Source organism: Seriola dumerili, unplaced genomic scaffold (genome assembly GCF_002260705.1).
Source record: "Seriola dumerili isolate Sdu_G_001 unplaced genomic scaffold, Sdu_1.0 BDQW01000052.1, whole genome shotgun sequence".
In the NCBI taxonomy this organism is placed as follows: domain Eukaryota; kingdom Metazoa; phylum Chordata; class Actinopteri; order Carangiformes; family Carangidae; genus Seriola; species Seriola dumerili.
The window spans coordinates 22,599,692-22,625,522 of NW_019174307.1; the positions used below are offsets into that span (position 1 = coordinate 22,599,692).

Below are 25,831 nucleotides of genomic sequence, written 5' to 3' on the forward strand. Positions count from 1 at the left end.
TGTGTGTGTGTGCGTGTGTGTGTATGAGTGAGTGAGTGAGTGAGTGAGAGAGAGAGAGAGAGAGCTTGTTTGTGTGCAGGGAATCAGCCAAGGTGAAGCAGAAAGCCTTGTTGAAATCCATCAGAGATTCTCTTCATTATATGAGGGCAGACGGGCAGAAAGCCAGAGAGTAGCCTGAGCCTGTTAATGGTGTGTGTGTGTGTGTGTGTGTGTGTGTGTGTGTGTGTGTGTGTGTGTGTGTGTGTGTGTGTGTGTGTGTCGTGTGCAACCCTGTGGTGCAAAAGTGTCGTGATTGAAATGTCCCCATCAACTCTGCTGTCCTCCACGATCATCTACGCAGCGTGAGGCCGAAGCTTCACCGACTCCCGACACTCGCAGGGATCGAGGTTCCTGAGAGAGAACCGGGTTAAAGCAGGGAATCTAACGTGCGCACATGCAGCACGTCAAACAGCCGCTGACGCCAGACTCCGCCCCTATAGCCCCAGTCATTTGTTTACATGTTCACCCAGATGGAAGGAAGCTGTTCTGGAACACCACGGCGGTATTGGCGTCAAAATATCAGCACCGTCACCATTTTGTGTTTCCTGTTGATGGTCAGAATAAATACTCAGCTTCATGTGTCAAACATCAATTCGTCATTTAGTTTTGTATCTGGCATCAATTTCAATAATTGATTATTGGTTCCCGTCATTTTTATGCCTTGTGCCAGGGTAGGTGTCCGTCCGTCCGTCCCATTCTCGTGATATCTCTGTAACGCCTCGAGGGAACTTCCTCACGTTTGGCACAAACATTCACTTGGACTCAAGGATGAACTGATTAGATTTTGGTGGTCAAAGGTCAAAGGTCAAGGTCAGTGCGACCTCACAAAAAACACGTGTGTTGTGGCCATTAACTCACAAATTCATCCACTAATTATGACACAGTTTAACTCAAATGTCTATAAGGACAAAACGAAGTGATGACATTTTATATCCGAAAGGTCAACTTCACTGTGACATCATAATGTTCTTCAAAAACACCAGACTTCCTGGTTGGCGTAGTGATACAACCTCAAGGTCGTGATTCTAGTTTTTCAAGCAAAAATACCAACTGTTCTCTGATTCTCTGAGTGGTTCCTCCCTGCTTTGCTTTCTGTTTTATATTAAACTGAGCATCTTTGGTTTTGGTTACCATGGGCAACCTCTCAATAACTTTGATTGACAACTTTCTTACAGCTTTTTATGCAAATTTCATTCATTGAAAAAATTATTGGCAGATGAGGAAAGAGTGAAAATAATCATCGGTTGCAGCCGTATTAAACAACACACACACACACACACACACACACACACACGTTCCTCACTAGCCAGTGGAGGTTCAGGTCACTGCTGCGATGCGAAGCTTTGGAAAAGGTCACAGGCCTGAGCGTCGGGGCTTATTGGACTTGATGTGGTTCTAATTGGTCTGAGATAATTGTTGATCGTTTGTAATGATTAGAGCTGAACTGACTGCGTTGCTTCGCGGCGCCTCGCTCTCCAGTGCAGGATCCGTACTGAGCAGGAAGCAGCAAATTGCACAGAGGTAGTGCAGGAACCAGAGTTATTACACCTTTTATTGGATGACTCACACAAATACAATCAGTGGGCATGCACTGAAATATCCACACACACACACACACACTCTCCCACTCACAGGCTCGTACACAGACACCTCTGGTCACAGATTATCAATTAATCATTCTGGTTTCGCACGACTCCCTCAAAGTGTTTATTAGATTTTTATCCTTTCTGCTCCCTCACACTGACTCCATCTCTCTCTCTGCTCTCTCCGTCAGTGTCTGTGTGCAATTTAGCAAAAGAGAAGGTAATTCAGGCTGAAAGAGACTCACACACACGCATGCACGCACACACACACGCATGCACGCACACACGCACACACACACGCGCAGGCAAAAGTTTGTTTTGTCTGGTTTTGGCTGTTTTCAGCTCTTGGTCGTTTTGCGGCTCCTCGGAGTCGCTGTCGGGCGTCTTGTTTCATATTATGGATGAAGCACTTGGGAAATCAAACGCCTCTATTACTGATAAATACAAAAGGAAACTTTACAAAATGCAACATTCTGCAACAGATAAATTGTTTTGTTTTTGTTCTGGTACGTCACGTTCGACGTCTCGCACGTGCTGAGAGACAAGGTCAGTAAACAGTAGAAAGCAGCATGGAGGCAAGTGACCATGTTACAGCAGTTACTTTATTATATCTTCTACTTCAGTCTCTTCAAACTCGGCACCAGCTGAATGATGATCAAGCACAGCTTTAATGGAGATGGATGGAATCAGTGGCTGAGATCGCAGAAGTTACAAACAGAGAGGACGAGCGTCACAGAGACAGTGATCATAGTGTCACGATCTGTTTCCCCCATCAACGCTACAGAAATGAGTCGTTTCAGATTCATTCAGTCCTGACAGTGTGTGTTTAGGAGGCACCGCTGAACCTGGTTTAGTTTGAATTGGAGGCTGAAATCAAGAGAGAAAAATCTGTTTTTTAGTGGCTTGTGCAGAAGAGCCACATCCTGTATTTACCACGCTGCTAAAAGTTGAAATTTAGATTTAAGGGAAAGATAAAAATCCGGTTAAAAAGGTAAAAGTTCTAAACTTTTAATCATTTTTAGAAACGAATCATTTAACTTCTTTTGAATTAGAAATGTAAATTGTCAGTTGGTCCTCGATGTCTGCAGAAACAGACTTTTTCTGTCTGATGATGACAATAACAATAAATACATTTTTCTTTTTGCTCTTTTTAATGGTATCTACGAGGCTGCAGACGCCGTCTGAACATCTTCAGCCTCGCACTCGTCAGTGCAGAACCAAACTCTCCTTATTGTGATTTCTCTGATGTACCTCGTCTACAAACAGCCAAATGTCTCGCAGCAGAATTTTGTTCCCATTGCGACGATTTCAAAAGCTTTTGTGCACAAGCCTGAAAATAATGTACCCAAAGTAAAAAGGTTTCTGTTCTTCAGTCCTGTTGCATCCCGGAGACTTTCAAACTGCAAAGATCGAAACGCACCTTAAAGTAGCGCTGCTGTATTTTAAAGCTTCGTTTCCTGTCAGTTATTCCATACAATATTACATAAATAATAATCTTAGTTGAGTAATTAAACTGAAGTGTCAGCCATCTGTGTGTGTGTGTGTGTGTGTGTGTGTGTGTGTGTGTGTGTGTGTGTGTGTGTGTGATACACAGCGGCCCGTCCTTTGCTGTGGATTAGTGGCTGTAAGACTGTGGATGCCGACAGCAGCGCAGTAATCTATTGTGCTAATCTACTGCCAATGTGCTGAGGGATCATTAGCCAGATCATGGGATGGGATTGGGACTGGATTTATGCAACTGCCAGGTGTTGGAGTGTGTGTGTGTGTGTGTGTGTGTGTGTGTGTGTGTGTGTGTGTGTGTGTGTGTGAGAGAGAGAGAAGCACACACAAGGTTAACAAGTTGGTCAATGGATGGAAACAGTGAGGCGGGGTGCAGGGGCAGTGTGGGGCTGATGAATGAGCGGACAGTGTGTACAGTGTGTGTGTGTGTGTGTGTGTGTGTGTGTGTGTGTGTGTTTGAGTTTTCACAGTTGTAAACGTTCCATTGACTCTTTTCAGTTCAGTGAAGTTTACCCGGTGTCCAGCTGTTGAAGGTCACTGAGCAGAACACAGGACATTCCCCATGAGAGCAGCAGCTTCTGTCACTGTTGAGAATACACACGTGTTGTGTTGTGTGTTGTGTTGTGTTGTGTGTTGTGTTGTGTTGTGTTGTGTTGTGTTGTGTTGTGTTGTGTGTTGTGTTGTGTTGTGTGTGTGTTGTGTTGTGTTGTGTGTTGTGTTGTGTTGTGTTGTGTTGTGTTGTGTGTTGTGTGTGTTGTGTTGTGTTGTGTTGTGTTGTGTGTGTGTTGTGTTGTGTTGTGTTGTGGGGTTTTTCCCCTCCAGCTTCTTTTTTGTTGTTTTTTGTTTCGTTCAGTTCTTCAAACAGGAAAATGTGGAGAAAAAACTAATGTTTGAACTGAGAGAAAAAAAGTTTTCATGTAGGACTTCAAAGTGAAGTTTAATCTCAGTCTGACGTTTCTTTGAGACCATTTGCATTAATGGATAAAAACAGATTGTTTTTATTTAAAGTGTGGGGGCATTTGGCAATTATGAATAGTGTCTGTTTTTCCAGTGAGTGATGTAATGTGAATACAGCAGGGTTTTCCCCTCTTGCAGTCTGTGAGTGTGAGTGCTGACACGGGGGTTTGATTCGCTTCCACCAGAACAGCCATTGTAGTGTTTGATCGAAAGGCAAACCAGCGGCTACGTGTGGAGATCCTTGCCCTCCGCTTCGGCTCCGTCTTCACCACAGCGGTCTGGTGCAACAGCGGCTTTACGAAGTGTTGACATTAAACCACGTTAAATTGACGTTGGCGCGAGACGCTGTCCTTACCTGGAATTTTGGTCACCTGACATCACGAGAAATGGTTTCTACTGTTCAGGTGTGAAAGTTGTGGCAATGAAACGTCACCAGACTCAGAGTTTTTCGACCTGCTGTCTGATGACGATGTAAATGATGGATGAAAAATTTTGAGCCACTTTCCTATCAAGCCTGAAGTTCTTAATCAAGCCTTAATTAAAGCCTCGGTTCATTCTCAAGAAACGTCTGCGAGGAGACGACGGAGGAAAAACAGATGATATCATCATCCTCATCATAAGGTCGTCATTCGTCACGGTCAGATTCAGTCCCGGTCGTGTCTTTCTTCTCCTCCTCCTCAGCTGCTGAACTTCATTCTGCAGAACTTTTCCTCTCGTCTCACAATCAACCTTCACAGCCTTTTTCTTTTAAACCGCCTGCCACACCTGGGCTCTGTAGTTCCTCCCCCGCTGGAGCAGCTGCAGTCTGTCGGGCCTGACGGAGACGCAGCTGAGTCTGGAGCTGCGTTGTGCCAAACAGACTCAGAACCAGCACCACGTCTTTGTCACAGTCTCAGCTCCTGTTGCTGCTGCTGCTGTGACGACCGACATCGACTCAGCATCTGGTCTCGGAAACCTCCCACTGAGCTTTTTGGACAGGATCTGCTCTTTGATATTTTGTACTTTTACCATGTTTAAACCTTAGATGTAAATGCTTAAATGTTTATTTATTTGTTTCAGAGGGACAATGCGCGTTTATTAAATCTGCATAAAATATAAACCTGCAGGATTGTAGCGAAGATGCTACTTTACCTGTGTGGTCCTGAGGCAGGCAACACAACACAGACATTTACATCCACACATAGAAAAGACACTTTTCACAACAAACAAAAAATATGTTTTTGTATAAATGTGTTTTTATTGAAACCAAAGCTGATATATTTTATGTATCTTACACACAGTGCTGCTGTAACTGTTTCCTTCCTTCTGTCTCCTTCTGGCTTCTCAAGTTGGAAAGTTTGACCTGGAAAACTACTTTCTTATTTAAAGCAGCAACTACATGAGATTCCCTCATTTACTGGACGATATCTCGACCTCTTCAGAGCTCGTGTCGCCTGAGCGAGCTCTGTCATTCTCACGCTCCGCTTCTGCTTTTAAATCAACATCATCATCATCATCAACATCATCAGTACGAGAATGCCGCTCAGCTCCAAAATAACAACATAAACAGACATGTTCGTCAGTGTGTGTGTATTTATTCGCAGTAACAGCGAGGCAACAGCGCCATCAGCAGGTCGAACCAGAACAAACCACATCACCCACCGTCATTCTCATCCATCACACACACCTTTGGTCTGCGTCGACCTCGCGCTCCGAACATAAAACATTAGAAAAAGAACGTTTTTAACCCATTTTTGACATGTTGACGCCACAGCATGTTGAAGATGAATAAATAATAGAAATGAAAGAATTAGAGCGAGCGAGTTATCATCTCTCTCGGTGGTCGTACGTGTAACGGCTCGTCTCTGCTGTGTTGTTTGTCTCTCTTAAGTCTGTGTGCGACAGGCTGAACAGTTTACACTGAGCTGCTGTGACCACTTCATCTGCTGTCCATGCCTGTTCACTACAATGACTTATTGTTCTGCTGCAGCTTTCTCCCGCTGCTGCTCTCTGCCTCCCCACTTGTTGCATCTCAATCCTCACATCTCTCATCTCGTCTTTCATTCAATTTGCTCCTTTGTGCTCTATGTTTTTTTATTTATTTCTGTCTGTGCAGTTTGTTTGTTTGTGGGGTTTTTTTTTTTTTTTTTTCCATCTGCGCTTTAGGCCGTCCTTTCATTTTTAACCCATTCTCTTAATTTGCTCGTCTGACCTTTCTTGCGTCTCCTCTCTTTTCCCTGAAGCTTTTGGTCCCATCTATCTCTCTCTCTCTCTCTCTCTCTCTCTCTCCATCTGTGCTGCGATTTTTTTTTATTTATTTATTTATTTTCCTCTGGCAGCGACTCGGTGATGGAGAGAATGATCAAATCTGAGCTAAAGAGAGCGTAGAAGTAAAACAAACCAGAGAGAGGGAGATGGAGCTTAATGCAGGCTGTGGATTATAACTGATAGATGTCCTTTTAGGCCAAACAGAGCGCTGCATTAAAGGCTTTAGGAGGATGTGGCCATAGTTTCCTGGATGACATCGTGTGTCAGGCGCCGAGATGTCAGAGCGGCGGCCGAAACATGCAACATGCACATATGCACATATGCACATATGCACACACATGGGAATAATGACGACAACAGTGTTGCCTAATGTTCAGAGCATCACTGACACAGCCAGAGAGTCCGTGCCCTCCGCGCGGGCTGCTCTCCATCCACTAAATACCCGCTGACCTGCTTTCTCTAAGCTCGTCTGACCGGCCTCCTCGCTGACCAACTTAATAAAAAAGACATTTTGTGGGACGGTTACGTGAGTAAAGAGAAACAAGCCGGCAGCCTTTATTGGAAACTCTGACCCCGATGCCTCTGTGAGCTGGGAGGTGTGGGAATATTGGAATTGGAAATCAATATATGTTTGTGTAGTGAAGGGACGAGGGAACGATTTTCAGCTCTCTCTCTCTGTCATTCCCTCACTTCTCATTCTCTGAGGTAATCATTGCTGTGTTTGTTCTGTCCTCAGGACAAAGTGAATTTCAGAATGAATTTAAACTTATTTTCTCCTGTTTAATGAAGTTGAGACTCAGATCCTTTAAAACACAAACAATATGAAAATACTCCATTACAAGTAAAAGTCCTGCATCTTAAATTGTCATTAAGTAAAAGTCGTGTTACTGTAAAAACTAACTGCTAATGCAGTTTTAAAGATTAGTCCAGTGGTTCCCAACCCAGAGGTCGAGCCCCATCAAAAGGTCACCTGATAAGTCTGAGGGGTCGTCAGATGATTAATGGAAAAGTTCAAGAGTGAAACTTTAAGATCAGTTATTTTCTGTCCCCACACGATCAAACGTTGTTGAGCTTCTCTCTGACAAAATACTCTTCATTCAATAGAATATTTAATAGTCGAGGAGACACAGTGAACATATGGTCAATGGGGTCACTGAGCAACAGTCTTAACATGAAAATGCTGCTAAATTTAGAAAGTGAAGAAGAAAACGGAGACAAATGGTTGAACAAAAAAATGTATTAGTTTCTTCACTTTTTGGCTCAACAGTGAAAATCCAAACTTCATTTTGGTAAAAGCAGCAAAAAGCTCCAGATACTCAACAGTGGTGAAACTTTTGTTACCAAGGTGAAGAAAGAACCAGAAGTCAGAGCTCCTTCAAAATAAAATACAATGAAATAAAGTAAAAATGTAAATATGTGAAGGCTAATCCCTGTTTCTATATATTCATAAATAACATATGATGGAATTAGTCTAATAAAAAAGTATTAATACAGTAACACTTGATGTGACCTCTCCTCTCCTCAGCTGAACAGTAACGTTTGAGTTTACAGAGAATTTTGCGAGGAAATCAAACTGAAACTTGAAACTGAAAACATCCCCAGGTGAAATGACGCCCCAGTCCACCTGCCCCGCCTCCTGCTGTTGCTGCTGCCCTCTACCTCTGCTCCACTGATTCATTCACCCTGAACCGGAGCTCATTCAAACGCACGCAGCCTCTCTTCAGCGGAGCTAATCCGGCGGTCTGAATGAGACCTTGTGTCCCTGTCGACCCTGCGTGGACTGCAGACCGCCTGAAGTGTCTGATGAACTTTTTTCCTTCCTCTCTGCTCTTGCGTAACAACTGGAGCTTAAACACGTGCGCTCAGGTGCGCTGGATCTGGACGTGTGACAGTTTAGATGTTGATTTAATAACGCTGAGTGTGTGGTTTGTCAGCGTGCAGGAAGTGAATTTGTCAGTCGGCTTGTTAATTCATGTTGTGTGGACAATAGTTCAGCTGTGAGCGACGGGAGGTTTTCACACGGATCTCCTGGGAGCCGGCAGCTTGTTCAGCTATGAATCACTGTGTGCACGTTCTGTGTCACATACAAATGATATCAACAATAGACAAAATGTTCAGGGTGTAACCACACTGTTGATTATTGGTGGTGAGGCTGAGGGAGTCGCATGCGTTGTAAATCATTTCACCTGATGCTCCTCCGCCAATGACGCGGCTCGAGACGGTGAGCGAGGTCGAGGAGAGACGGATTCAGGGGCGCCGTCCGAGGACGAAGCCGCTGTAGACCGTGAAGGCCGAAACGAAATGAGACGGTTTGGTCTACGGAGGGTTTACGCTTCGCATCGCCAGCTGTGCCCACCCTGAGTGTGGCTCCTGTTGCCTAGCAACCGTGACAACTTCTTTTTACAAAACCTTGAGGTTTTAAGGGCCTTGGTTTTTAACAGTTTGCTGTTCAACCATAGACTGTAAATAAAGATGGATGTAGCCTCCGTGACATCTCCCACAGGCTTCTGAAGAGAGCTTTTGAAGCTCAGAGTGAGCTGCTCTGCCGTCACCATCTTGGCAGCACCTGACTCCGCCCCCCCCCTCCTCAAAGAGGAGCCATTTTTCAGCCTCGGAGGACGCTGCTTGTAATCAACTGAGCTGAAACCCAATACTGACATTTAAAAGTGTAATCCTCAGGCTCTCTCTCTGTGTTGTTTGCTGCCATATTATTTTCATTACTGGCAATGTGCAATGAATCTTGGGATAGATTGGTGTAGCAATCAGTCTTCAGATGGTTGCGACTGCTAAGATTTGAAACTAGAAATAACTCTAAAAGTAAGCACTTTATTTTAAACTGCGAGATTTTATCCATTGCTCTGCTGCCACATGATTGGCTGATTAGATGATTGCATGTGCCAACGTTCCTAATAAAGTGCTCGGTGAGTGCGCTGCAGTTTGCATGAGGGGAGAAGTGAAGTGTTGTTACTGTGCTGCACAATAAAGTGTTTGGGGGTATTAAGCTTAAAAAACAAACAAAAAAACAAACACAGATGTTCAAAAAATCTGGACACATTTTCATCAGATATCAGCTCAGTGTGTCCGTCTGTGATTGGTGCAGGAGATTTAGCGTGGGCAGATCCTCTTTGTACTTTACAGGATGTGGACGGTTCACAGAGCTGCAGAATACAAGTCTGTAGTTGATAAATCCTAATTTTCTGTTTCTGTTAAACTCGATACTTAAAGACTTTTCTTTAATTTTTGAGAATTCCTTGTAAAAGCTGTAAAACGAGGTTTAAAAACAACAGATCTTCATACGCTCTGTATCTGTGTTTGATGCTGACAGTAGTTTTTACACTTCTCCCAAATTATAAATAAGTGCACACACACACACATTTATTAAAAGTCATTTCTGAAGCAGAAACTCATTTGTTCCAGCTTCTCAGATGTGAACATTTACTCACTCTCAATAGTACACTCAGTTTCTTTGGGGTTTTTTTTTTTTAGACAAAATAAGCAATTAAAATATGTCAGCTTGGGGTCTGGGGGAAACTGTGATGGGAATTTTTCTCAACTTCTTGCAAATTATAGGCACCAGATGATTTAAACTGAGGAAATGATGAATGAATGTGAGTGTAACCAGAGCCTGATTGAAACAGCGTTGGTACCTGCAGACTCTGAAGGTGGTGCAGGAGTGTTGGGGTTAATCCATCCTACACATATACAGCACCTGTCCTGTTTCCCTGCCTCTGGCTACCTCCGGCTAGTCACAGGCTGATTGGCAGCTTCATCTCTGCTCGGTGAGCAAAATGTCAATGTTAGCTTTCATTAGCGCCGCAGCATCGGGATTTCCACCGATGGCCCCGTAATAGCTCCCTTCACTGATTTGTAACGAGCTGTGATGGTCTGAGCCGAGACGACAGCAGTAATTACACGTGGCGGAGAGTCGGCCACGTCTCCTGTGAACAGGCCTCTCCCTCCTCCGGCTTGTTTGGTTTGTACCGATATCCTGCACTGATAAACTCAATTAGGTGTGTTTGCAGTGAAAGCGATCTCCCTATCTGAAACGGCTCCAGAGGTAAAAGGGTCTTGAACGTGGAAGGAAAAACACTGAAGATAAAGTAGAGGTGATAAAAACACCCGCGTTACACAGCACGCCAAACGACCACAGACCTGAGCGCTCTGATGATCCAGACGCCTCAGGTCACCTGGGACAGGTTCACTCAGGTGTTCCCAGGATCAGAACCAAGCACAGGTGAAGCAGCTTGTAGTTTCCGTGCTCCTCACCTGTGGAACCAGCTTCCTGAACACCTGAGATCTGTCAGCTCATTTCAATCAGAGCGTCAAACATCACGACAACGTATTTTCAATCTTGTGTATTTTCTTGTTGTTCATCACTGCAGCACTTCTTCTAAAACCTGATTTTAAGAAATCTTGACATGACTCATTCAAATACTTTTATTTTTATTTGTTCAAATGAGTTTTTATTGTTTTTAAATGCTATTTAAATGTTCTATCTTTAATGATTTCCATGCCTCTGTAAAGCACTTTGAACTGCCTTGTGTCTGAATGGTGCTACATGGATAAAATTATAAATATATATTAATATATAAATAAATCCTTGCCTACTGCAGTACATGTAAAGCAATAATAATGATTGTTAAATTAACCAATAATATTTTTTACTTCTGACCTTATTAAAACTCAATATTTAAAGTCGTCGTGACAAATGGAGAAATGACCATAAAGGCTCGTTATAAAGCGAATAAAGAAATATTTCATGTTGTTCGGACTCTGCAGGAACAGAGTCATTCACAGACAAAGAAATGTCTGTTCTACGTGTGAAATCACCTCCTTCCTCTGCTCGTTCCCGACATTTGAAAACACTCTTAAATGTTAAATTTTCAGGCGTCAGATTCACACTTTTTTTCACAAGTCTTACTTAAATAATAACTGGTAAAATAATAATAATAATAACAATAATAATAATTCTTATCCTCTGTACTAAACCTACAGATGCACAGAGCTTCCACCCCTGCATGTGAAACCTGTGAGCCAACCTCGCACGGCTAAATAAGGAAGCGATGATCAGCAAGACTTTGAGAAAATAAAAGCAAATTCTCAGTGGATGTGTGTGGATCCTCTGCGCTGACGGAGCCACAGAGAAAGAGAAAAGCTACCAAAACATCCCAGAAGCCCCCCCCCCCAAAAAAAATGTCCAGATCCAAACCACAACTTCATTATTACTTTTATTAAGTTTTTACCCTCAAGACCAAGAATGTTAAGGATGTGACATGAAAGAAAAAACCCGATGGTAACTGAAAGCTGCAGGAATGTCGAGAATTTAAATCTTTACTATAAACTGTAGGAATATTAATGTGTTAGTGTCATGTGGTGAAATATAAAGCGGGAACTCGTCGACACAAACTCTTAATATGGATTTCTTAGATTTGTGAGTTTTATTTTAAAGGATTGTGAAGATTCATACTGAGTGTCAACGTGAAGCGCAAGTCAGAGTCAGAACATTTTGACGGTACCTTTAACAACTTGATTCTTCGAGCATCTTTTCCTGACTTCTCCTGTGTCTCCATATCGTATAAAATCATTAAATGATTTCCAGATTTCCTCGTAAACATCCAGTTTGTTTTTCAAGCAATAAGTCGTACTAGTTTTTTCCTGCATTTTAACAAAATAAAGAAATGTCCATGTGTTTTCACTAACGAACTGTAGCAGCACCAACATTTTCTCTATTTCCTTTTTAATTAGTACCAAACTGAGTGGGCAAATACTGGAAATATCTATTAATTAACTGCTAATTCATTACCAGCAAATTTCTTGGAGATTATGAGGAAAGTTTCCAGGAAATCAGCTGGAATCAGCCTATAAAATAAAGTGTTACAGATATATTTAGCCTACAATTAGCTTTGAATTGTTGCTGTGATGGTACGGCTGTTCCTCCTAATGTTCTTCTTCTCATTTTGACCTCTTGGCCGTCTGTCTTTTCCCAGGATCCCTCAGTCCAGAAGGTGGGCGGCGGCAGGAAGAAGACCGTGTCCTTCAGCAGCATGCCGTCAGAGAAGAAGGTACATTGGAAATAATTAACAGCTAATTAACAAACTTCCTTGTGTAACTGAACATGGATGATCAGGTTCTTGTTGATGCTCCGCCCCAGGTGAGCAGCGCCGCAGACTGCCTGGCGTTCATGCAGGGAGGCTGTGAACTGAAGAAGATCCGGCCCAACTCCAGGGTTTACTGTCGTTTCTACACCCTGGACCCGGACCTGAGCTGCCTGCGCTGGGAGCCGTCTAAGAAGGACGGCGACCGGGCTCGGCTCGACGTCTCCAGCATCCGGGAGGTCCGCACCGGGAAGAGCACCGAGACCTTCCTCCATAACGGCCCTCTGTCTGAACACCTGGCGGAGGAGGCGGCCTTCTCCATCATACATGGGGACGAGTATCAGGTGAGGAGGGAAGAGGAAGAAGAAGAAACGGCTCCATGTGATAAAGTTACATCATCATGTTCATGAAGTGTTAACGTACAGTAAATAATCCGTCTCTAATCTGCCCCTCCCTGCAGTCCCTGGACTTGGTTGCATTGTCCGCAGATGTGGCCAACATCTGGGTCACAGGCCTTCGCTACCTGCTGGCCCACCCCTCTGTGATTGGCGGGGCCGGGGGAGGTGGCGGAGGAGTGGGAGTGCTGAGCGAGGGAGGGGGTTTGTCGGTAGAGGGCAGCCTGGGGAGCAAGATGAGGAGCGAGTGGCTGGCGGCGGAGTTCGCCCAGGTGGACGAAGACGGCTACGGCATCGTGTCCGAGGACGTGGCGGTCGCCACCATCTGTAAACTCTGCCCCGGCATCAAGGAAGCAAAGGTGAGAAGGGGGGGGGGGCGGCTTTGAATCTTACACCTTCATGCACATGAACAAAATCTAAAAAAGCTCAAATCAACAATTAATCACGTGACAGCTTGGATGTGGGAGTCGTTGCTCATGGTGATGAACACAGAGCATATCTCCTCACATGTAGGGAGCTCGTCAGTGAATGTAAAGAGTCAGATATTCTCCTCAGGAGCTGGTGGAGAACAAACACGGAGCTAAAACATCAGGTGGAGACAAACTCAACTCCACATGAAAGATCAACTGTTTTCTAACAAATTCACCGTATCAACTTAAAATGTGACGATATGTCAGAGCGAAGCTTCTTTCTGCTGCACGTTTTACAACCAGTCGTCACAAAGTGGTTCAAAATCAAATGAGAGAATTAATAATACATCCAATAAAAGCAAAGGTAAAATATACAAGAGGAAAACAGATAAAGGACAAAAGCATAAAATATTAATAATAACGACATAGCATAAAATGTCTTTGGGTCTTGGAGCGTGTTCAGTACACTCAGAAGACCCGGGGTGGAGGACCTCAGGGCTCGGCTCGGGGTGCGGGGGGTGCAGAATATATTCTGAGGCCTGGCTCTGAAAGTGAGCACTAAAATTTTAAAATGGATTCTAAAATTAACAGGACGCCGTGCAGCGCAGGGAGGTTAAAGGAGGTGTTAGACAGTGTGTGACCATCTGTTTGATGGTGTTAAAAGCCTGGCAGCAGCTTGTTTCCTCTGTCTCCCCCGGGGGCCAGAAAAATCAGTTGGTGTAGGTTTAAAAACAAACGCAGAGCTACTGGAGAATCCTCTCGCCTTTGAAGACACATTTAAAGTCAACATCAAATGTAGTAAATGTAAAATACAGGTGTCAGAAGTCAGAAAGACAGAAATCTTTTCCATCTTGGTGTGGAGGTTTTCCAGCTGCAGATGAGCCTTTGTCATAATTAAGTTTTCATAAAAACATGGACCTGTTTTTAGAAAGTCTAAACTTTGACGTCATGTCCTGACGCACCAAAAAAAAAGAAAAGTTGTTGGGAGTGTGGCTGCAGTTACAGCGAGGCCCTTTGTGACTCCAGCTGAGGAAACGCTTCCTGTGATAAATACTGAAGAGCAAATTTAAATGAAATGCAAAGGAGCTGCTGATTCTGCACAAGAATATAATAATAGTGTTTGTGTTGCACTTACATCAGATTTTTACTCAAGGTTCTTGTTTTGTTGTTTAGAGGAAAATTTAAATCCAATTAACCCAAATGAGCTCTGCTGATATTTTCAGGTTTTGTTGTGTCATAAATAAAAACCTGAGCAATTAGTAGAGTTTTGTCGTGTTGCTTGTTTCACGCACATAAAGCTGAAGCACAGCCACCCGGCAGATATTCATCTGTTCCGTCAGAAAGCAAAGAATCGCAGCATCATGTGCTGGAGTAACGTCTTCGTAATCATGACCGTGTGTCAGGTGACAGCAGCCTCAGCAGGAGCGGCGTGCCGCCCGATCCGCTGCTTCCTTCCTGTATTGGGAGCAGAACATGAAATGTAAACAGATTTGTTGTTTTGGTTTTTCTGACGTGCAGACTGTCACTTTTTCCTCCTGTCTCGCCTGCTGAGTGCTGAGCAGCACGCTCAGACGCAAAGAGACACAGAGCGTGAGCGTGGAAACACAGACGTCTGTATCGGCGCAGACAGGTGAGAGGAGTCCTGACAACCTGCGATGAGATGATACCAGAGAGGGAGGCCAGGGCTGAGCGGTGGGGATGAAAACATTTTATCAAATCTGAATCCTTTTAAATCCCTTAATAAATCCCAGTTGAAGATACTGACTTTTGAGGTTTTGTTCAGCAGGATCATCTTCACTAATGAAACCACTTTCATGTTTTATTTTAATATATTTAATTTTATTCAGCTATAGTGGCACCGCGGTCACATGACTTCAACGTCACCACCACTGAACTTCATCTTGTAGTTTGATTTAGCTCTGAGCTAAATGTTCATTTAAAAGAGCTTTAGACTGCAGGGCAGGAAGTGCTAAGATGCTGCAGCGCTCTGTTAACTATGAAACTTAAACTGTGGACACTCTGCTGTGTTCAAGGGTCGTGGGACTTTCAACACGTATTTCATCACTGCTCTGTGACGTCCATGAACCAGGTCCTCACGTTTGCAACACAATGAAATGAATGTTATTTCTACTTCATCATTCACTCGTCCTTCTTATATCATCAGAAATAACACAAGTTCTTACTTCAACATGTTGGACTGTAGATATTTAAACGTCATGATCGTCATCGTGAGGACACTCCTGCAATATAACTTAGAAAAGAGTTTCAATAGTCTTTATGTCACATGCACATGTTTGTCTGTGTTTGTGTCTCTGTGTGTGATTCCTGCCGTGTCAGAGAGACAGACTGAACACAGAAAGTGAATAAAAGATTTGCTCAGGGATTTCTTGCGTGGGGAGCTTTAATGAATCTGAGTATTTTTACCCACTTGGAACAAGATAAAAGAACAGAGAGAAAACGAGGAAGCAGACCAAAAGAAAAAGATGAAAGGAGGAGATGGAGAGAAGACAGAGACTTGGTTATTGGGAGGAGATTATTAGGACATTGTGTTGTTTAATGTGGGTCACTTTAATATCCTTATTCAAAGGAGATAACTGAAGTTTAATCAAATTTGCCTGCTCGGCTGAATGAATGGGGCTTAATGCTGACTGATTAATTCACTTCATCTCTGGCTCAATAAACCGTCCAGCTCTCATCAGACCTTCCTCCTCCTCCTCCTCCCCCCTCCACTTTCTCTTCTCTCCTCCTGCAGGTGCGTCTGCGCTTTAAGGAGATCCAGCGCAGCAAAGAGAAACTGACGTCCCACGTGACGCGCGAGGAGTTCCAGGAGGCCTTCTGCGAGCTCTGCACCCGGCCCGACGTCTACTTCCTGCTGGTGCAGCTCTCCAAGGACCGCGAGTGTCTGGACCCCCAGGACCTCCGCCTCTTCCTGGAGACGGAGCAGGGTTTGTCTCTGGCGACGACCGAGGGCTGCTGGGAGCTGCTGAGGCGCTACGAGCCGTCGGCCCAGGGCAGGGAGAGGGGGCTGCTGGGTCTGGACGGATTCGCTCGCTACCTGCAGTCGCCCGAGTGTCAGCTGCTCGACCCGGAGCACCTGGGGGTGTGTCAGGACATGAACCTGCCTCTGTCCCACTACTACGTCAGGTGTGTTTGGTCGATCTAAACGTCACTGACGCTGGTAGATGTAATTGCGCAGCAGGATTTGTTTGTGTTGGTGTGTAACGTTGGGTTTTTCCCCTCAGCACCTCGTACCGCTCCTACCTGCTGGATGACCAGGTCCACGGCCGAGCGGACCTGGGAGGGCTGATGAAGGCGCTGCAGACCGGCTGTCGTTGCCTGGAGCTGGGGGTGACTGACGGCCCGGAGGGGGAGCCTCTCCTCGGAGTCGACTACGGTCCGGACATCCCCCGCCACCATCATCACCACCACCACCACCACCACCACCACGCACCTGTGACCATCCGCTCGGCTCTGGAGGTGGTCAATAAGTACGCCTTCCTGACCTCTCAGTACCCGCTCCTGGTCTACCTGTGTCAGCGCTGCTCTCCGGCCCAGCAGCGCACCATGGCGCAGCACCTGAAGAAAGTGTTCGGCTCCCGCCTTTACACTCCAGAGGCCCTACCTGTCAGCCTGGGGGGGCGAGCGACCACCTTACCCTCCCCCGAGCAGCTGAAGGGACGCATCCTGCTCGTGGGGAAGAAGCTGCCCCCGGAGCAGGACGGCTCTGATGGGGAGGTGTCTGAGGAGGATGAGGAGATAGGAGGAGGAGGGCCTTTGGCGGGACGGCGAATGACCATCCCCGGTGAGGAGGAACTTGGCGTGGTCTTAGTGGTGCCTCCACCCTCTCAACCCCGGAAGCTCCGCCTCCACAAAGAGCTGTCGGACCTGGTGGCGATCGCTCGGACCGGCAGCCGCAGCTTCTACGCCCAGAGAGCGAGTCACAAACAGGGTCAGCAGCAGTCGCCCCCCAGCAGCCCCTCCTCCCCCAGCACGCCGATGCCTCCCGAGCTGCCTTACTGGACACTGTGCTCCCTGGGCGAGGGAGAGGCCGGGCGGCTGACCAGCGAGAGCCCAGAGGACCTCGTCATGTTCACCAAGCGCACCCTAACCAGGGTGCGACCCAGCTCGGTGCGCCTGGACTCCAGTAACCCGAATCCACAAGGATACTGGAAAGGAGGGGTCCAGCTCGTGGCCTTGAACCAGCAGACCCCCGGCGCCATGCTGGACCTTCACCGAGGGCGCTTCTCGCAGAACGGAGGGTGTGGTTACGTTCTCCGACCCGCTGTGATGAGGGACGAGGTGTCGTATTTCAGTGCCCACACACAGGGGTGTGTGCCAGGAGTCCCACCGCAGACGCTGCGCATCAAGGTGCACACGTTACTTCTGTTGTTTATAAAGGGCAGTACTGCAGAAAATCAAAGTACTTGTACTTTACTTGAGTATTTTTATTTTCCACCTCTGGATGTTTCTGCTCCACTGCTGTTCAGCCCGCTCATGCTGGTGTGTAGTTGTGTCTCCTTGTCGTGTTTCAGGTGTTTCTGTTTTCAGTTCCATCAAAAAGACTTTTTCCACCTAAATCTCTCAAATGATTCAATATTTCTACATTTCTCTCCCATGAAACGTGTCACGACCCCTCAGATTTATCTTGTGACCCTTTGGAGGGGCTCGAACCCTGGGTTGGGAACCACTCGACTAAACTAGTTAGCTGTACATATTGGGAAGTAGTTAGCAGTAGCAGCTACAACAATAAAATTCTGCTAATATATTCACTTTAATCAGTATTAATATAATTTATTATGATATATAAGTTGGTTTTCTGTAAAACAAGTACTTTTACATTTAAAACTACATGTACACAGAAGCATGTGAGTATAGCTTTAAGACAGACATATACTTTAAAGGAGCAATTTGTAAGTTTTGCTACTGCTACATAGCTAACATTAGCATTAGCATCTGTTTACTTACCAGTCTAGAAGAAAAAGTTGTGAGTTCAGAATCAAACTTCTTTCCTTTACTCACCAACAGCTGTCTGCAGAGGCGGACGAGAAACACTAATGTTAACTCTTGTCTCTATCACGTCTTTTCTTCTACTGGAGTTAGCATGCTAACCAGCTAGCGACTGTAGCGTCCGGTCTGCCCTGCAGACGCAGCACCGCTCTGAGGACCTATTATAACCTCTTCTCTTGCAAACACAAAAGACAATATTGTATTTTATTTTTCTCTCAAATATCAACTCGTCATGAATTTACTTTGCGGTTTGACTCTGCAGGTTATCAGTGCCCATAACCTGCCCAAGCCTCAGGGATCGGGGGCCAAGGGGGAGGTCATTGACCCGTATGTGGTTCTGGAGCTGCACGGTGTCCCAGCTGACTGCGCCGAACAGCGGACGCGCACCGCGGCTCAGAACCAGGACGACCCGCTGTTCGACGAGACCTTTGAGTTTCAAGTAAGACCCTTTACTCCTCTGTGTAGACTCTCACAGCCGGTGATGGTTTGTCTATTTATAACTTCCATTATTTCCATTATAACTTTATTGATATTGTGAAACTTGGCAAATGTAAACATAAGCTCCAGGCTCAAGTGCAGGTCAGTTTTGGCGACTAAGTTCTGATATAAAGTTTTGAATGATAGAAAATAAGGATCCATCACAAGTTGGTTAAACATGCACCTGATTAAGTTAATTAACAGAGAATATTAAAAATAAATGCCTCATGTTTGGCAAATTATTAAAATTCAGTCGCCTTTTTAATAATCCAGTCACCAAATAAGTCCTGACCTATTTATCTCCCTTACACGATGGCCTTTTAGCAATAAAAATGATAAATATCTGTACTGATATCTGTGATTCTGGTCCTGCTCTTACCTGCTGTTGGATCGAACCCAGATGTCGTGGTATCACCTGCTGCAGGAGGTGGAGTTGGGTTGTGTTTCCGGAGTTCCTCATGGAGATCCAGAGTCATAAAAAAGATAATATCCTCCACACAACCTGAAATATAGAAATACAGAAATACACACACACTTAACAGGACAAACTCCAAGTTCCTTTTATCAATTAATATTATATGTCAGACACTGACATCCTACTCATTATACTGCGCACAAAATAAAATCTTGAAAGTGGGTTAAGTGTTTAAAAGGTTGCGTTCACTCGGGTATGTTTTAATAGTGGGAAAAGCAATAGCCTGTTTAAGCCATTTACATAACAGCTGCATGACAGCTCCTCATAATAATCCTGTTTACTGACTGAAAATATTGTTTCAATTTTCTTTTTTTAATCTAAGTTGTTTGTTTGGAGATTTTCTCTAAAGAAAAACAAGCTGAGAACTCAGGACGCCCTCCGAGGTCTCCTCCAATATCAATATAATATATACACATAAAAAAGGAACACAGTAGTTGATGCATTTGTTTTGCTGAAGCGTATTTTAGATGACGTTATTGAATCCTGCATTAATCTGCCGCGGCACAGACTCTGTTTTTATTGCATAAAATTGTGTTTTAATGTGCATTTATGAAAACGAAAGAGGAAAATGTCAACAACATAAAAGAGGCTTATGTGATTTTGGAGAAGTCGCTCCGTCTGACTCTGCGTCTGTCTGGTTTGCACCTGCATGAAAATAGAGCCCGAGGTGCTTCATTGAAGGTGGTGGTGGTGGTGGGGGGGGGTCAGGACCATCAGGATTTAAATGAGGTGCTCCCATGAATAGACTTACATCTGCACTGAATTTATTATAGGAGATGGGATTTGATGCCCGCGGTGTTGCTGATTTGGCTTCTTTTACCCCTCGCTGACAGACTCCTGTGTTATTGTGGCTGAGCCGTGATGACAAGCCGTCACAACTGATATGTTGTCTGCGGTCACATCAACTCTGATGAGTGTGTGTGTGTGTGTGTGTGTGTGCGTGTGTGTGCGTGTGTGTGACATAATGCACCTTCACAAATGTCGCAATAAGACTTGTGTGACACCTGTAATCAAAAGAATATCTGACTCTGATTACATCGGCTCGTTGCAGGAGGTAGACATAAGGTTTGAATGCATCATTAGGCCGTCTGACACTAATGTAACCACTGCCACTCTGCAATAAGGGAATCAATGATGTAATTATTTCATATTTTATAATATAACTCAATATTCAGGCTTTTAATACCAAAGAAGAAGAGTGATGCAGTTTTACCTTTTTATTAAAAGCTCTAACAACTGACTTGAAACAAACTGTGAACACAACAAACAACATGTTGTGATGGTAAAATCACACGGACCGACAGGTGAGCCGTTTGTTTGACAGGTCGTCAACACTGCTCAGACGTGTGGGGGAGGGGGGAGGATCAAAACAAATGTCATTCTAGTGACTGACAGGAAATGGTGCTGCACATCACGACTGCTAATGGCTTTTCTTCTGTGGCGCACGCCAACGAGCTCATGAAGAAACAGTTTATCAAGATCTATGATGTCTGCAGCCGAACCTCATCCATCATCAGCACTGACAGACAAGGCATCCTGGACGATGCAGAAAATGTTGCTGTCAAAAAGAGTTTCATAGATGATAGAGTGTCGCAGGAATGAGTCCTAAAACCCGGAAATTAGCCTAGTTAGCATTTTAGCACTTCCTGTTCCCTCGTCCTGAAGTCTCTGGGTTTTTTTAATGTGTTTTTGGTTTGATTAACTCAAGACATTTTCACGTTTTATTCTACGACATAAATTTCATCAGTAAATACCCCAGTCCTGATTTCTTTAAGCTTTAAGCTGAAGATATATTTGTGGTTATAAGAACCAAAAACCATCTCAGTGTAGTTTTACATCTCCTCTCTCAGGCTTCTCTCTGGAGCTCTAGTAACAACAGGTCGGTGAGCCAATCAGAAGAGAGGAGGCTCTGAGCCTCTCTTCTGATTGGCTGACTGTTTTCTGAGTGATCCAATAAAAATAAAGCAGATTTCAGGTAAAAACACTCAGAGAAACCAAATCCTGCAAGGTTTGGATGGTGGGTCCAGGTGGGCGGGGCTTGGTGACTGCTTTGTTGTGACATCACAAAGTTCCAGAAGTCCTGACGGCTGGTTTTAAGGCTCAGTTTCTGAATACAGGCTGTGTGCATTTCTCTGTGGACTGAGGCTTTGATACTTTCACAGTATTAATATAGAAGCTAGAGCTGATCTATAATCACACTACACATGGACACAGACCTTTACACTGGAGGAGCTTTAATAAAACCCTGGACTCTCATTAGCCTTGAGGATTTTAACCTGAGGCTGAGTGGAGAACTGGAGGGCCGTGCACACATATATAAGGAAACACATATGTAATAAAAACCCACAGACTCACTAAACAGGAGTGTAAATACAGCGGCGCACAATCAGACTCACAGGCTCAGTCGAGGTCACGCTGTTTGGTTAAGTGTTTGTATCAGCCTGTTGAGGCAGGCGCTCATAAATCTTAATCATTTGTCCTCCGGGCTCTGACACAGTGACCAAGCTCAAATGCTGGGAAGCCACATCAGCACACACTTCCTCAACATACACACGCACACACACACACACATGCACACACGCATGCACACACACGCATGCACACACACACTGAATGTAGTTATCCTCCGAAGCCCTGGTGAAAACTGCCGCCTCAGCTGTCTGCACTCATGACTGTGTTTACAGTAACGTGGGTGTGACAGTAGATTGAGATACATGATGGATGATCATCTACAGTAAAGAGGAAATCTGGGGAAAAGATCTGGGGTTAGCTGCTATGCTAACATAACACACCTTCTGTCTTTGACTGAACTGTCAGCAGTCAAGTTGCATTGTGGGTAATGTAAATTTTCTTGTAATTTTTTTTATTTTATTGAACAGTAACATGACATAAATAACCAGTGGACAATATAATACACACAAATTAAACTTTAACACACTAGGTTACACTAAACAAAAAACACAAACACATAACATTAAAAAACATGTTGTTTTGTCCTGAGCCAGAAATATTAAAATCAGTTAAAGTGTTTTTATGGTCAGCCGAGGTTTTTTGGAAAATTAAGAGCGATTAGGATAAAGAGTGAATGTCTGAACTGGGCTTATGTAGATGTTTCTCTTTTGCGAGCTTGTATTACGTAACATTCATTTCATTTTATCCATTCACTGTTTGGTCACAGAGTAAAATAAGAAATGATCTGCAGCCAGAGGAAAACAGCATCATTTATCATACTGGACCATGACTTGACTCTAACAATTCCAGATGTTAGGATGTGGGAGATTCAGTCTGAGATAGTGTCCTGTGCCTTTTTGTCTCATCTGAAGAAGAAGAAGAAGAAGAAGAAGAGGAAGAAGAATTGAATTAACTGTCACAGAGCTGCTCTGCTTTGCCACAGGGCTGCTGCAGAAAAATTGAGAAAGAGTGCAGAGAGAGACCAGAGTCATGACACACACACACACACACACACATGCACACACACACACACACACACACACACATGCACACACACATGCACAGTCTGCTGGAGCTGTCTGTCTGGCGTGCCCATGCATGAAACTTCAGCTTTTCTCCCCAACACTCACTCACAGCTCATGGGAGTGGAGACACATTAACACACACACACACACACACACACACACACACACACACACACACGGGGTGTATAGTATATTCTTTATAATAGTGCAGTCCAGACCTAAGGGGTTTAGTCCAGTCCTCGTTCAGTCAGTGTGACATGTTCTCTGCTCCTCCATCCATCACCGGCCTTCTTCTCCCACACTACAATACACTCACATATTATTGAAACACTGACATTAATGTGGCCCTGCATGTCACTGAAGGTGTGTGTGTGTGTGTGTGTGTGTGTGTGTGTGTGTGTGTGCGTGCGTGTTGAAGCATAACACTGGCATTTTTCTGTACTGTCACTGAAGATTGAAATCTTTAAAACCGGGTCGCCAATATTGAGTTTTGATAATAAAAAGAATAAAAAACAAAAAGCTAAGTGAGCTGCTAAAACAGCTGTAGTGTTTAGGAGTACATTTGTGGAAGCTATTTTCAGCTTTCACATTTGGAGCGTTGGTGAGTGTGGGATTAAAAAATAAACCACAGGATCTGTGTTAATCGCTGATCGTTGAGTCAATGTTTTAATAGTTTTTGAACAACAGCGACAGAGGAGTAAACTATCACACAGAGCTTGTTACTCGGATAAATGATTATTTTTTTATTGAATAATTTGTTGATAATAAGAAAATATATCTCTGGCTTCAGTGTGTCTGCACAGTGTATGGCAGTCCTATGTGAACAGGAGCGTATCTTTCAAATGCCATTTTCTACCTCAGCGTCAGACCTCCAGTCCCTCTGGCTGTGTCCCAGTTCAGGAGCTGCCTCCTCCTTTCAGGTTTTACACTTCAGGACCAAAAACCTCTTTACAGGTCGACAGGGTTCTGTTCTCTGAGGACGCAGCCGAGAGACGGCGCCGTCCTCGGCCTTAAATTTCTGAGGATGCATCCGAGGTGTTCTTCGCCGCCCCGAGAGTGACCTGTCACTTGTTTAATGGTGCGTTCAGGCGCAATGGTGAAAGAAGCATTGGTACCGCTTCACAAAAAGGCTACCCTTAAAAGGGATTTATGAATGGTTTATAACTAGTTATTAATTAGCTTGTCAACACTTGATGAATCATATATTAGCTGTTTATAACACATTAGATAAAAAGGGCAGCAGTGACCTGTTGCTTGCCAAATAGTGAGCCCACATTTCTCTCTACTGTTCAGCCTCATGTCTGTTTGTTTCCTCCATCAGCAGCGTCTGTTCCTGCTGCTTCATCACGTGTTTGTTCAGTTACTAACAACGAACCAGCGTCTCCATCTTAATGGTCAAAACATTTCATCTGGCAGATCAAATTACGGCAGATCACATGATCATATCACGTGACCAGATTCTTCCTGTTTACCTCGGCATGCTCTCAGCAGCTGTCCTCGCTATTATCACAGCTGGTGATCAGATATGAACATGCAAATGCTTGGTCTCTTCTTTAGGACTTTATCATCCAGGTGTAACACAGGTGTGAACCTTCCTTTACCTGGTGAACTGCTCATCCATCCTTTGTCCCACTGCCTCTGATTCTCCCTCCACCACCTTCATGTTTCCTCATCTCATTTTTACAACCATGTATTCATAACTAATAACATGGAGCCTTACTGTAAAGTGTAAAACACATGATCATTTATTAATGAGTTACTTTAAGGCTCCTTTTACCAGTTATAACTATAATTAGTAAGATTAATGAGTAATAAGCATTAGCTTGATCTTGCCAAATAGTGAGCCTGAATAATGTATGAAAACTGTGTTATAACTTGTTTATTTATGATTTATAAAGTGTTAACAACCGAATGAATAACCTAATTATAAACCATTTATAAATCCTTTATAAGGGTCGTCTTATTGTGAAGTGGAAAGTACTTTAGTAAAAACAGCTGTACAGCAACTTAAAAATGAAAAGTTCAGCATTTGAAGTTCAGAAGTGTTGTCAAAAAAACCTTAAGTATGGGAAATAAAAGTGCTCATTGTTTTCCTGTTGTTATATAGCCTATAATATTATTGGATTCCTTGTTATGTAATGTGTTTTCACTGTGGCTGTAAACCCTTGACCCCATAATGATCTGGCCCACGGTTGAACCTAAAATCTAAACCAGGTTTTGGTGCTGGAGCGAAACAGCCTGAACACGTGGGCAGGAACTTTGTAATAGTGACAACTGCTATGTTGGTTATGCAGCTGCTAATCTGCTGCTCTGAAGCATTCATGGAACAGTTACATGCACCTGCAGCCTTCAGTGTCTGAGCTAACGTAACGCTGCGTCTCTAGACTAGACAGCCTCGCTCCAGGAGAAGGCCGCGCTGCGTCCTCTCTGCAGGACGTGTCCTTCGAAGGCGCCGGTCCCTGAATGAGGATCCAGCCGCTGAGGTTGATGATTATAAATCCTGTCCTGCTGTTGTTTTTGTTGTCGGCTTCAACAAGTGATGTTTTCACCACAGGGTGGAACAAAAAGAGTTTCCTTCCCCTCGTTTCCCTCAGAACATTTATAACAGCGGACGTCTAAATGAAACAGATGTGACAGATCACACACAGATTCAGACACATGCAAACTGTAATCTCAATATTCAGGAGGGAATCAATGTCTCAACTGTGCTGCTGGGGTTTATGTCCTTCTGACACACACACACACACACACACACACACACACACACACACACACACACACACACACACACACACACACACACACACATATACATACTGGCTTGAGGCAAATTTATTTTCATTCCGTTTGAAATGATAAATTGATGTTGTTGCTTTCTGCTATAAACTCGACACAGACATCCATCTATGTGTGTGTGCACGTGCATCTATGTGTGTGCACGTGTGTGAAGACAAAAACAGAGACATTAGCTGATAAATTGTAATTTGTTTACTGTCTGAAAATGCACACACACACTCTCAGCTTCATTCGGTCTCCCACTTGCATTTGTTTGTGTGTGTGTGTGTGTGTGTGCTCTCTGTGCTGACATGTACAGGTGTTTAGCCGAGGGGAAGGTCCAGCTCTCTGAAGGTGTGATCTTTTCAACCTGGACGTCGTCTCTGCAGCAGCAG

At 44.2% G+C, this 25,831-nt stretch overlaps 1 protein-coding gene across 1 annotated transcript in view; it reads left to right on the forward strand.

The window, feature by feature from the left end:
- Positions 1-25,831, forward strand: part of plcl1 (phospholipase C like 1 (inactive)) — an 87,220-nt gene that overhangs the window by 51,531 nt on the left and 9,858 nt on the right. Inside the window, exons 2-7 of the mRNA XM_022740690.1 lie at positions 12,314-12,388; positions 12,478-12,765; positions 12,882-13,175; positions 15,979-16,370; positions 16,469-17,594; positions 18,496-18,672. Of these exons, the coding sequence (XP_022596411.1) occupies positions 12,314-12,388; positions 12,478-12,765; positions 12,882-13,175; positions 15,979-16,370; positions 16,469-17,594; positions 18,496-18,672 (2,352 nt within the window). The remainder of the gene's footprint in view (positions 1-12,313; positions 12,389-12,477; positions 12,766-12,881; positions 13,176-15,978; positions 16,371-16,468; positions 17,595-18,495; positions 18,673-25,831) is intronic.